This window comes from Onychostoma macrolepis, chromosome 01 (genome assembly GCF_012432095.1).
Source record: "Onychostoma macrolepis isolate SWU-2019 chromosome 01, ASM1243209v1, whole genome shotgun sequence".
Lineage (NCBI taxonomy): Eukaryota > Metazoa > Chordata > Actinopteri > Cypriniformes > Cyprinidae > Onychostoma > Onychostoma macrolepis.
In genome coordinates, this window is record NC_081155.1 from 31,446,084 (window position 1) to 31,459,855 (window position 13,772).

The following is a 13,772-nucleotide window of genomic DNA, read 5'->3' on the forward strand; positions in this document are numbered from 1 at the left end:
CATTGTAATGTATATTAAAATAATATTACATATATAATAAGTAAATTTTTATTATAGAATAAATACTTATAGAATATTTAATAATCAATAGAATTATCATATAAAAATATTATACATTGTTATATTTTTGATAATAAAAATTGTAATATTTAAAATTATGAATGTGAAGCGTAAATAAATATAGTATTTTTAGTTATAAAACTATAAAAATCTACCTATTGATTGATCTAAAAATATGAAAATTAAATGTAAAATTATGTGATTTTAATTGATAAATACTTGACAGCTACATAGCTTTTTTATTGTGTATATATATATATATATATATATATATATATATATATAAAACACACACACATGTATAGTTTTGTGTAATTTATTTTTAATAGAATAACTGTTATTGCTGTGTATTGCAAAATGTCACATTCATTTGTATTGTAAGTATTAAATATCTCTTTCTTCCCTCTCTTTCTTCCAGATCCTCCTTCTTCAGTCTTGCTTCCTGATGCTCTTCCTCCAGTACGCAGCTCCACGACTCCTCCACGCCCATATACGGGCACGCTCCGCCCCTCTCTCACTACTACCACGACAACCACCATGGCTCCGCCTCGCCGCCATAACAACATCCTCCCAGAAGCCCTGACACGGTCGCCTCCCTCCCTGCAGACTCCAGTCGCTGTTGACTATTGTGCCCCACGTCTCACTGCTGAAATCTCCTGGCCACGGACTCACCAGGGACAGGTTGCTAAGCAACCGTGCCCACCTGGCACCATAGGTTAGTAAGAGAGTGATTAATCTATTATTAGGGGCAGTGTCTGCATAGAGGTTTATTTTGTTTAATGTGTATTGAATACATCAGCGCTTAGGCTTATCTTTGTGTGTGTGTGTGTTGCTCTCTTCGAAAGATCTGATACACTTCAACACCGCAGCAAGGCTCCTGATGAATTGAATGAAAGAATTAATTTGTAATTCTAGCCTGTAATTAATTTATCATCCCAGTGTTTAGAGCTAAACTCATCATTAGTAAATCTTTATAATTATGTTCAACAATAGGAATTACCACATTACAAATAATTACGTTCACACTTTATTTTAAGGTCCAATTCTCGCCATTAACAAACCATTAACTACAACCTTTGCTTCAATAAACTACTAATTTGCTGCTTATTTATAGTTAGTAAGGTGGTTCTTAGTTTTAGGTTTTGAGTAGGATTAGGGATGCAGAATATGGTCATGCAAAATATGTGTTAATAAACTACTAATAAAACAGTCAATATGTTAATAAAAGGCATGCTAATAAGCTACTAGTTAATAGTGAGAATTGGTTCCTATATGAAAGTGTTACTGTAATTACATAAATAAAGTGGCCCTTAAAAGTATTTGGACACTTAAGGCACAATTAAATATGTCAGAATGTCTCCACATTGTATAACAAAATACTAAATTAAAGTGTCATTTATTATTAGAAACATAAATATTCAAAAATATTTGCTAAACTTTTCACAATGAATGGACAGTTCACCCAAAAATTCTGTCATCATTTAACCATCCTAATGTCATTCCAAACCTGTATGACTTTCTTTTTCCTATGGAATATAAAAAAAAAAAAAGATATTTTGTAAAATATTTTTATGCTTTTTATGTCCATACAGTGGAAGCCAAATGGTGACCAAAAATAAATCATAAAAGGACCGTAATAGTGGCCATTCTGATGTTTGAATTTTGGTATGTTCCTCACACAAAGTTCCTCACACAAATACAGTGTACACGTCAAATGGAGCACATTTATGGTGACGTTGATCACCATTCATTTTCATTTTATGGAAAACTTTCTGTTAAACATCTCCTTTTGAGTTCTATAGATTAAATAAAAAACATCTTATAGGTTTGTAACAACATGAAGGTGAGTAAATAATGACAGAATAATCTTTTTTGGGTGAAAAAACCCTTAAGATTTGTCTTATGTCAAATACTTGTTCAAGCCACTGTATATGGACATAAACTTGTAAAAGTTATGAGCGGTGTATATGTACCTCTGTGTATGTTGAGTTAATCTTTTAAATAAAACTCTTTCCTGTTACAGAGGTTAGCTTGTTCAGGTGTTCTGTCAGGGCCACCTCATTATGTGGGCAGCTGCCAGCTGTTGATTGACACATTATGTATCGCTTGTAAATCTCTTGCCCTGCTTATGTATGTGATTGGTTTGACAGCAATTGCAAGGCCATGTTTCTCTCAGTGAGTGTAGATGCGCATATGCCTGAGCGAATGTGTGTGTGCGCTTTGTGCTGTGTTCATGTTTTCCTATATTATTATTTTTCAGGTGTAGCCACGTTTAATTGTTTGCTTGGCTACTGGGATCCGAAGGGACCAGATCTGAGCAACTGCACCTCACCGTGGACCAATCACATCACTCAAAGAGTGAGTAAAAACACGGCACCATGGGAAATATGCTAATGGCGTATCAGCCTATTTAAAAAATTGAGAAGAGAGCGATATGCCTATGGCAAATATTCTTAAATCATAATTTGGCCTGAAGGTTTTTTTAACAGAAGGCACAAAAGCTTATCACAAAGAGCAGCCTGTAGCGAAACAGCTTAGAGGAAATTTAGTGTACAACAAAATGAGCCAAAAATTCAACTGTCAAGATCAGCCGCAATTTATTTCTCTTTGTGGCAAAATTACGAAGAAACGGCAGTACAGCCAAAAGTGTCGTGCAACAGCAGCTTGAAATAATGTGGCATGTGTGTGTGCAAGTGTGCATTGAGAGGGCACGTGTGTGTAAAGTGTGATGATGACTGAAGCTTAATGGTAATGTGAAATGGTTTCCTTTGTACTACAGAGAGCAAATCAGAAAATAGGGAGAATCACAAATCTATGAAGCCATTTGTTCATCCACTTATTCGACCATCAAGGGACAGAGAGAATAAAATCAATATGCCCACGTACATCTCTCTCTCTCTCTCTCTCTCTCTCTCTCTTTTCCTGTAGATGAGATCGGGAGAAACCGCTGCTATAGTAGCACGGGAGTTGGCTGAACAGACGAAGGGAGAGTTGAGACCCGGAGATGTTCCTTCCACAGTCAAAGCCATGGCACAACTGGTGGAACTGCTGGATGTACAGCTGCGAAATCTCACCCCGGGGGGAAAAGACACAGCGGCACGTAGCTTAAACAAGGTATTCAAGCTGTTAATAAACCACACACACTTTCAAGGTAGTAATTACACACTTATTACACGTTTATTACATGTTAATTACATTGCTGTTCTTTAGGTTTAAGAAAGCGCATTGTGTTCATGTGTATTTTTGTGCGAAAAGGAGTGGGAGAGAGAGAAGTGCTCTAATTCTGTGCAGAGAACAGTGATTTAGGCAGTAAACCTGTGGCAGTCCACAGATCAAAGGGTTTAAGGCCCAAATGGGAAAACTTCCTGTTAAAAACAGCTACTGCTCGATAGACAGAAATGCTTACACTCACACACACCCACACACACTCTTATAAATAAGGACACACAAATTAAAACAGCTCATAAAGCCCCGGTGAGTTTTTCCAATTAACAAAAGAAGCCGCAACATAAAAGAATAACAAAAAAAAAAAAAAACTTCAAAGTGGTGAAACACACACGCCGACTGCATGGCATTACACATACAGACAGATGAATTTGTTAGAAACATAATGAACTTCCTGTCAGACATCTAATGCACTGAAATATATATTTTATGCTTTTCAAAAGTGGTTGTTCATGACAGAAAAACAAGTCACAGGTCTGTTTATGGACAGCAGGGAACAAACAATGCTAAATGAAAATAATAAAATGCAACGAACTAGGGGTGTAACAATATGCTAAACACGTTTAAAAAGAAGACAAATGCTAAACAGTTAACAAAAAGTTATTAAAAATGCAGAATTTGGTATTACATAAGAGCTGGTCTTAAATGGGCTTGTTCCCAAATTTTGACACCAAAATAGAAATATTAATATTCTGCTTATCTGAAAATATTGAATTATTCTCATGTCAGAGATTAAATCCATTAAAAAAGTTTTACATATTGTACATTTCAAAAATTATCATCACTTATTATGTTCAGATATATGTAAAATACATGCCAGTGCATATTTACCCAATAAAATAATTTAGATCTTATTTTTTATTTAATAGTAAAATCAGACATTAATAAAACTAACAAATTGCAATTCCCCTATTGCATTATCATACATTATATTCAGCATTATTTAGTAGTTTAATAGTATACACCTTGTATTAACAACAATATTTTGGCAACTTACTAGGTTGAAGCTAAATTAAACAGATGACAGCATGTTAAAGATACTTAACATCCATTCATCCTAAAAAAACGGAAACAAACTACTATATGCTGAGAGCAAAAATGTCTTAAAATAGTTTTGAAATTCGAGACATTTCCGAATCAAAATTGTGAATTTTCCTATTGAACTTGTGTCATGTTAACTATTTTGCATCTGTTTGGACCTTTGCAGTTTATGATCTTATTAATATATTTCTATAATTTATGCTTACATTTGTACAATAAAGTATGTTGGTCCAGGCAAAATCTGGGTTCTGAAGCAAAACCAGTAGAGAACATCGCAAGGCCCAGAACAAAGGTCCTGGTTGTCTTTCTCTGCACAGTAAGCTGGAATAGGAGAGAGTATGTTAATGTCAAAAGAAATCACACACATCACCTTTAATGGGTCTAAACTTAGACCAGTGAATCTCATTCATTCTCTCAGGGCCAGTTGAGCACTGTAGTGCCTGAATATCACTTTACAAACTTTAAACAGCCAGCCTGTCAGTTTCCTATTACCAGCATCTAGCTAAAGTTATCAATTACACAAACATCAGCTCATCTGCAATAAGACACAGTCAGACACCTCTGGTCCATTCAGACTTTGTATATCTCAGTGTTGTTTGTTTGTATATTTACAGTATTATTGCCCTGGCAGACATGTAGGAATGTTTTGTGGGTACAGTGTCAGTTTCATGAGTCAACACGGTGACTGTAACTCAGTAACAGATTCATTTTGTTCCTAATTTTGCTCTGATACATAATATTATAATTATTTATTACTAAATGAGGTCCCACTTTATATTAGGTGGCCTTAACTACTATGTACTTACATTTAAATTAATAATTTGGTACAATGCACTTACTGTGTACATACATGTTTTTACATTGTACTTATATTTTTTAAATATCTATATGTAATTACATCTGTAATTAAGTTCTGTAATTACATATTTATAATTACACTGTTGACCCATCCCTTACACCTTAACCCAACCTTAAACCTACCCATACCACCAAACCTATCCCTAACCTTACCCGTATCCTACCTCAATAGTGGCAAAAGTGTTTTGCAATACATTATGACCACAATAAGTACATTGTATTTATTTTTTTAATGTAAGTACATAGTAGTTAAGGCCACCTAATATAAAGTGTGACCCTAAATGATTTTAGATTATTTCAGCTAATTAGGCTTTGTTTCCTATTTGGCTCTGTATGATTAAATATGTGCTCTGATTTTTCATGTGTAGTTGTGTTTGTGTACTATATGTCATTGTAATGTTTTAATATTGTGTCTTTCAGCTCCAGAAGAGAGAGCGATCGTGCCGTTTCTTCATACAGGTACTTCACACTGTCCTTATTTATCATGTTGTGTGTGTGTAGGCACACAAATATTGTGATTGTTTTCTTATGCATGTTCCATATCACTTCAACATCTACATAGATGGGTAAAGTTTTCAGCATAAATACTGCTTTATACTTGTGTGGAGCCGTATCTGTCACACCATATGAATCATATTGGTTGTTTGTGTGTGTCTGTGCGTCTGCGCTTGTGCCTGTGGGCTGCATTTTTTGCATTTATAAAAGCAGAGCAATTTTTTCTCCTGAGAAAGCAGTAGTGATGTCAGCACTGGTCAGCAGTGTCACATCAGGCGACTGATAAACACACACACACGCAGACAGTAAAAAAAAGCATAGAATAATGTAGATAAGCCCAAGAAAAGCTCAGCAGACTGAACGAAAGCAAAAGCATGAGAAGAACTGATTTAGAGGAAGAAAATGACTGATGCATATCTCAAACTGAGCCAGGCCGCTCAGTCAACCCTGCCAATGCATGACAGATTTATACAGATTTTTTACTCCATGAAATAATCAAGGTCTAAATGTTGCATGAGTATTCTGTTTTTCTTGTTTAAAGGTGCACTTGGTAATTTTGTCCTCTTTAAAAAAAGCTTTTACCCCTAAAGAGATGAGTAGTAATTTTGAAAAAATATGTTTAAAAACACTCATTTGAGACAAAGACTCCAGTCACATTAGCAGCCTAATAAAACCTGATTTATTTTATATTGAGCAGGTCAGCTGGGGGTGACATTAAGATCACATGACTAGCTAAATATTACTCGGTTTGTCTTGTAATCAACCTATTATTGTACACTTATGCTCACAGAATAATTGAATCATGGCTGTGAATAAAGCATTTCTGCAGTTGGGTGTCATGCACTTTTTTATATAAATCATTTTCATTTTATTTTATTATTTATCAATTAGTTTTTTACACACCAAAAATCATGACCATTTAATTATTAAATAATCATTTTCATTTCATTTTATTATTATGATTATTTAGGTGCACAAGGGTTATTTTTCCTCATTAAAAACATTTTTACCCCTAAACAATTGAATCATCATTTTGGAAAATGTGTTAACATGAGATGAAGCCTAATAATACCTGATTTATTTTCACATTACAATTCTGCATTCACAGAATAATTCTATAATTAACACAATTATAAATCCCCCAAAAACCCTCGCCAGTTCAAATAGACATGTTTATGTTTTCAGTGGCATCGATAACGAAAATCTATTCCTTTTTCATAATCCTGCATCCACACCATTAGTCCGAGATGACTGCTATATTGCCCAGAGCAACTTGAACCAAGTTCCAAAGCGAGTTCTTTTTTCAAATACTCTGTTGAGTGAAATGAGTCTATCAAAACATCAATTGATTCTGCTGATTTAGACAGAGAGAATTACAGGATTCCATGACAACTGTCTGAAGCCTCCTGGTGCTGACATCAAGCAAATATGGATTCTCAGTGGTCATCTAATATGTAATGCAGTGTGTGTGTGTGTGTGTGTGTCTTCACGCTGGATTAGCTCCTCAGCTTCAAAGCACTTCAGTTCTGCTCCATTTACCAAGTCTGTGGAGAGTATTGCCACTGTGTGTGTGAGGAAACAGAATATAAGAAGAGTTTTAAAAAAATCTCTTATCTGTCTCCTCAGTGTGAGCCCCCAAGTGCACACACACACACACACACACACACACGCTTTCCCCTGACCTCTTGACACACTCTGTCAGAAGATTTCATAAGCAGTTTTGCGAGGAAGTAAATATAACTCTTCCTTTTTACCTTTTATCCCAGTCGTCTCTCATCTCTGTCTCTCCTTTTTCTCTCTCTCGTAAAAGGGTCATTACTTTACTGGTGTCACAATGAATATACTCATCCCGCCTTTAACACACTCTTTCTCTGTCTCACACACACACACTGCTCTACTGTAACTGGGGCAGAATGATTCAACCCAATGGCCAGATTAGCCTGCAGCAACCTAAAGACAAACGACAAAACATCCCTCTGTCCATCCCTACGGATGAGTGCACTACAGTGAGAGAAGTTAATTACATTACATATCTCTTCGCCACAGATATTATGCACTTTATATGTGCTGTAACAGTTGTAATAATAATGCGAGGTTATGAACTTCCATAGATCCATGATCTATTTAAAATGAATGGAATTTGACCTGGAATTATTGTTAACAGCATTTTTGTGAAAGTGACAAATATATTTGGCCTGCTTTGTGAATATCACTGTAGTCCATATGTTAATGTTGCAGCACGCTGCACTTTTTCAAATGAAAAGCAAAATTGTAATGTGGCGCGATACACTCAGCAAGCTTTTTAATAAACTACCACCTTAAGTCTTACCCCTTCATTTGTATATCAAGGTTGAGGTTTTAATATCCCTGTGATAATATTCTCTGCCAAATTTAAAACGCTTAATATCTTAATATCACACTTTTTTTAAAATACCCCTATATTAGTTTCCGCCGCACAGCCGGGACATTTCATTTTCCTATATAGTGCTATTATAGACCCATAAATTACCCCTTGCCTTGTGTGAACCTGTGCGTGTTTGTGTGCGAGTGTTTGTGTGGATGTGTGTGTGTGTGTGTGTGTGTGTATGTGTGTGAGTGATGACAGCTTCTTTCATTTTCACAATGTCTCATGCTCCCTGTGGATCTTTCTTCAGTTTGACAGGTTTATACTCCAGCACAGAAACCGTGTAGTGTGTGAGTGCGGGTGAAAGTGGAAGAGAAATGGTTTATGGGAAAGGTGGGCACTTTGGGAAATATGTCCTTATTGTGAAGTTCAGATGTCAGAATGTATGTGCGTGCGGGTTCAGAAGTCGTCCCTCACCTCCTGAACGCTGACGTCTCTTTTTTTCTCTGTTCTGCAGGCCATGGTAGAAACGGTGAATAACCTTCTGCAGGTGCGATCCCAAGCGGCGTGGAGGGAGCTGTCTGTGGCCGAGCAGCTGCGATGCGCAACCATGCTGTTAGATACGGTGGAGACAGGCGCCTTCATGCTCGCAGACAACCTCCTCAAAACCGACACCATACAGGAGAGCACCGACAACATCCGTGAGTTTACCAAACAAGTCCTTGTACATGCTAAGCGAATGTTTACACGCAAATCTCTATGCACATATTTCATTGAACTAATCAGATTTCACCCCCGTGTCTCCTGCTGCTTGTTCTGATTTCTCCTTGTCATGAGGAGACAAAAACAAGTTAAACAACAGATGGATAAAACCATTTTATTGGATAAAAAAATCTGATGTTTTTATGCACATGAAGGAAATTCCTACGCTGATTCATAATGTAATAAGAACCATAGAATTGATTTGATTCTCAATCATGATTTCACAGACCTGTTTGATAATGTGGTGGGTTTATGTAAAATAATAATAATGTCACAGTTTCTTCACATACTGCGCATAAATCTTCAAAACATCCATGTAGGGTTTTTATTTCCCGCTTTCATTTTTAACACTTTCAAAGACACTTTTCAAGAGGTGTAAAAATACATTAATGCATTGCAATGTATCGCTGTGTGCATGGAAATTCAATGCATCATTTACAGAATTTAATAATTATTATTGTACATTATATTGATTTTTTGTTATAATAATACCAAATATAACCAAAATGCAAAATACAAAACTAATATATAAAAAAATATTTAAACAAGAATAAATTTATTTTAGAAACAACACTGCATAAAATTTTGATTTTTAGAGAATCTGTTGTTTAAAAGCCTGGGGTCAGTAAGATGTTTTGGGGGGAAAAAACTTTTATTAAGCAAGGGCGAATTAAATTGATCAAACAGTAAAGATTTTTACATTGTTCTCTTTTAAATAAATGCTGTTAAAGGTGCTCTAAGCGATTTTTGCCAAACGATGTTGATATTTGAAAGCACCAAAACAAACACACCCACATGCCAACAACAGGACCTCGCCCTTATTTTGAAATTTCCAACGCACAACAAACAATGCATCCTCGGCGTCCGATTCGAGCCCTTCCCGCTCCTTGAGTTCACTCTACCACTGGAAAGCTGCTCCGATATTTACGCGGGTCCTGCCTGATTGTAACCCTTATTTTTAATGTTTTGTTTCTCTGATATTTTCCTCTTTTTTTATCTGCCATCTCTCTATCTATAGTCGATCTGCTAATATCCGTCCTGTGCACTCAAACTGAGTGCTCTCTCTTCTCTGTCATTACAAGACACGCCCCCTTACTGCTGATTGGCTATAAGTGTGTTTTGGGACACGGTCCAACGCTGTGGTCAAAAGCGTTTTTCAAAAATCGCTTAGTGCACCTTTAAATAAATGTATCATGGTCTTCACCAAAATATTAAGCAGAACAACTGTTGGATAATAATAAGAAATGTTTCTTCAGAGCCATATCAGCATATTAGAATGATTTCTGAAGGATCAATTGACACTGAAGACTGGAGTAATGAGTAAGGAAATATTACTGGAGTAATAATATTTTGCAATATTACACATTTTACTGTATTTCTGATTAAATAATTGTGGTCTCGGCATGCAAAAGAGACTCAAAAACATAAAAAAAAATCTTAATGACCCCATTATATTGAAAAGTAATATATGTTCTTGATTATTTAAAAAAGTTACTGTACTTCAGCCCGATTGTACTGTGTGTATATAATATATATAAATATTTATGTTTTTGTTTTTTTTCAAAAGATGCACATAAACACTGTCTGCTAGGAGTTCATATGTAAGACCTGATGCATAAAAAACACATTATCACATTAGAGGTACACAGCAGGGACACACGCTTCAAGTGCACTCGAGCCAGATGTAACGAAGCGTGTCTGTGAAAAACACAAGAGCAGTACACACAGGGGGTCTCATTCTGTCTGACTCACGCAGAGGAATCCATGCCTCGTCTTAAGAAACAGTACAGAAGTGGTCAAAATGTGTACTGATTGACACAGGACTGCCACAGATACACAGAAAGTATGCGCTCAACATGGCATCATTTCTCCAGCTTGATGCTATTTATAATTATGGATCAATACGAGCATTCAAACATGACATTTGAAACCATTGCTGTGTTAATTGTGGAACACTCTAGCATACCGTTAATGCTCTCATGCTGTCAGTCAGTGCAGGCAGGAGGCAGTTTCCTTCAAGCAGCTTGTGAATGAATGGTCCCTGTGAAACTGTGAGATATTGCAGATAAAAAATGAATCTAATCTATAATAAATATTTAAACCAATGCTAAAAATAAGGTTGCAAATTTAGGGCAGTGTCAAAACCCGTAGTCTCTCTTACTCTCTAGAAATCTAGCAATACAAAATATTTATTTTTTAGAAATGTGATTTTGCAGTGTATATGTAGTATATATGCTTTTTAAAATTCACAAGATAAACATAAACTAAATAGAATTACAGAAAGTATGACTTTCATTTTCATATTTTCTGGATGATCAGATTTTGCAATTAATCTCCCAAGGTTTACTTCTGACTATCAATGTGTTCTGCCAAAAATGAACAACCTAGTTGGACAGGAACGATGCGTCTAAATAGCGTGTAATACAATGAACCACAGTTCAGTTTATGTACATGACATTTAGAAGCAGGTAAATCTGAGATCAACAACACCACAATAATAAACCAGCATGTAATAATTTTGCAGCCATCTCTGTAAAACATTGTAAAGACAACATAAATTAAAGTACAGTCTAGTTCAAAAGCCTTAAATGGCCCCGAAAAATAAATATACTGTCATCATTACTTACCCTCACGTTGTTCAAAAACTGTATGACTTTTTTTCTGCTATGCAACATAAAAAATAAATTTTGAGACATTTTTGGGTGAACTGTCCCTTTAAACAAATCTGTTCAATGTATTTCCAAGCATCTTTAGCATTTTTTTTTTACACATTTTGGCAAATCCAGTGACTAAATGTTCTCTGGTGCAGGCCATCTGACACAAGATCTCAGTGAATCCAGTTCAGTCTGCTGAATCATAAATGCTCCAGAGGTGTCAGAGTGATAGTCACAGCTAAATGTAGTAATGTAATGGCACTTTTATGGTCCTGCATCTGTTAGGAATTTGAGTGAAAAAAAACTACTTTTAGCTTAAACCTTGATGGTACTGAATATGCTGCAACTTCTGATGAAGTGTAGACACTTTACATGTGATAGCACCACAAATTATTCCATCTGATACTGAAAATATATTAAAACAATAATCAGTTTCCAAAAATACAAATGAAACTTTACATTTATGCATTAGGCAGATGATTTTATTTAAAGCGACTTGCAATAAAGGACCACAAGCAATTCGTCACAGAAGTTTTTGTAGAATTCAATGTAAGGTGTATTAGAAAGCAAGATTAGAAAACAAGCTAGAACAGAGATGAAGTACAGAAAAGAAGAAGTGGACTTTTTCTTCTAAGTGCCTAAATTTTAAAGTCGTGGAGTGCTTGAGGAAGATGTGTGTCTTCAGCTGCTTTTTGAAAGTTTTGATGGTCTCAGTAGATCGGATTGCGGTTGGCAGCTCATTCCACCAGAGAGGAGCAGAATGTGAAGGTTTTGGAAAGTGACTTTGTCCCTTTTTTTGAATGAACATTAAGGCGCCCCTCGTTCTATGACTATAACTGTAGGAGTGCATTGAAGTAGGAGTGTGTGAGTCCAGTGGCAGTCCTGAAAGCCAACGTCAAAGCTTCAAATCTGATTCTGGCAGCAACTATGAGTCAGTGGAGTGAGATCAGGAGAGGTGTGACGTGGGTCCTCTTTGGCTGATTGAAGACCAGCAGTGCTGCCGTGTTCTGGATCATCTGCAGAGGCTTAGTTGCACTGTATGAAAGGGCTGGCCAGTTGAGCACTGCAGTAGTCCAGTCTTGAAATGAAAAGAGCTTGGACAATGAGCTGCACCACATACTCTGACATGATATAAGTGAAAAACAACTCGACTGGTCCGTTGTTGAAATGTGGATAGTAAAGCGCTGTTGGTCATTAAACACTAACTGCAGGCTCCTTTCTGTCATGGTTGGCATTAGTCTTGTAGACCACACACTCTAAAAAGAAAGTTGTGAACATTAGTTTGATGAGTTCTGTTGACATATAATGTTGATCATTACATTAACTTAATATTTTGCGTAATTGAAACTAACGAAACTAAAATGTCTGTTTCATTACAATACAAATATGAAATTGTCTGGATAACTTTGAAAATTGGGTAGTGGATTTCTAGTTCCCAGCGTGCTTTAGACAGGACTGTATAAGGAGAATAAATGTTGAAAATAAGTGTTATTTTATGGGTTTGTTTGGTAAACTTAAAGATCTGTTAGAGTTTATTGCAGCCATGTTTGACATTTAAATGAGTTTATGTTATGTTGAAGGTTTTGTGGTTACCGTTGTGCTGAAGTTAGGTTGTGGGTGGCTACATAAAGATGTACACTACACTGACTCATGAGCAATTATTGTGCTAATGTCAAGATATTACTTGTTCATTAAATTGACACGGTAAATAAGTTACATTTAGCATGTGCCATGCTAGCTGTTAATTTGAACAGAAATAGATCAAATTAATTGGTTCCAGGGCTGCCACTCAATTATGTTGAAATTATTTGTAAGAACTGAATTTTTAGAGTAATCAATTTAAAAAATAGTTTATGCTACAAATTATTATTATTATTTTTTTTAACTTTTTTTTTTAGTTTGTTAGTTTTTTCAAATCAAAAACATATTTAGAGTGCAGTTGAACACGGTTTGCAGGGATTACAAGAAGCTCTGTATATGCAAGGTTGAGCTAGAGTTGACACTCTGAACTTCACCCAATCCAAGGCAGAGATATAAGCTCATCAGATATAAGGTCATCAGGTTGAAACAACAGATAGAGCTGCATATCATCTAGTGATAGGAAGCCATGTGCCTTTATGAAACACAAGGTTGTGTGTATGGAAAAAAGAAGAGGACTGAGCACTGAACCTTGAGGCATCCCAGTAACTAGCTGATGTGACACCCATGAAAAGACATGAGAAAGGCACCCTTATGTACTCAACTGAAAACAAATGGAAATAAATATTGTGAAATTTTCAAAATAATAATAATGTAATCTATCTCTCGCTGTTCTAATAAAAAGCCCATACTTT

At 35.8% G+C, this 13,772-nt stretch overlaps 1 protein-coding gene across 4 annotated transcripts in view; it reads left to right on the forward strand.

Moving 5' to 3' along the window:
* The window catches only part of adgrl3.1 (adhesion G protein-coupled receptor L3.1), a 99,123-nt gene that overhangs the window by 54,906 nt on the left and 30,445 nt on the right, over window positions 1-13,772 (forward strand). For all 4 annotated transcript variants that reach the window (XM_058769609.1, XM_058769613.1, XM_058769620.1 and 1 more), the window contains exons 7-11: window positions 479-775; window positions 2,321-2,418; window positions 2,989-3,174; window positions 5,605-5,643; window positions 8,541-8,724. In XM_058769609.1, the coding sequence (XP_058625592.1) occupies window positions 479-775; window positions 2,321-2,418; window positions 2,989-3,174; window positions 5,605-5,643; window positions 8,541-8,724 (804 nt within the window). The remainder of the gene's footprint in view (window positions 1-478; window positions 776-2,320; window positions 2,419-2,988; window positions 3,175-5,604; window positions 5,644-8,540; window positions 8,725-13,772) is intronic.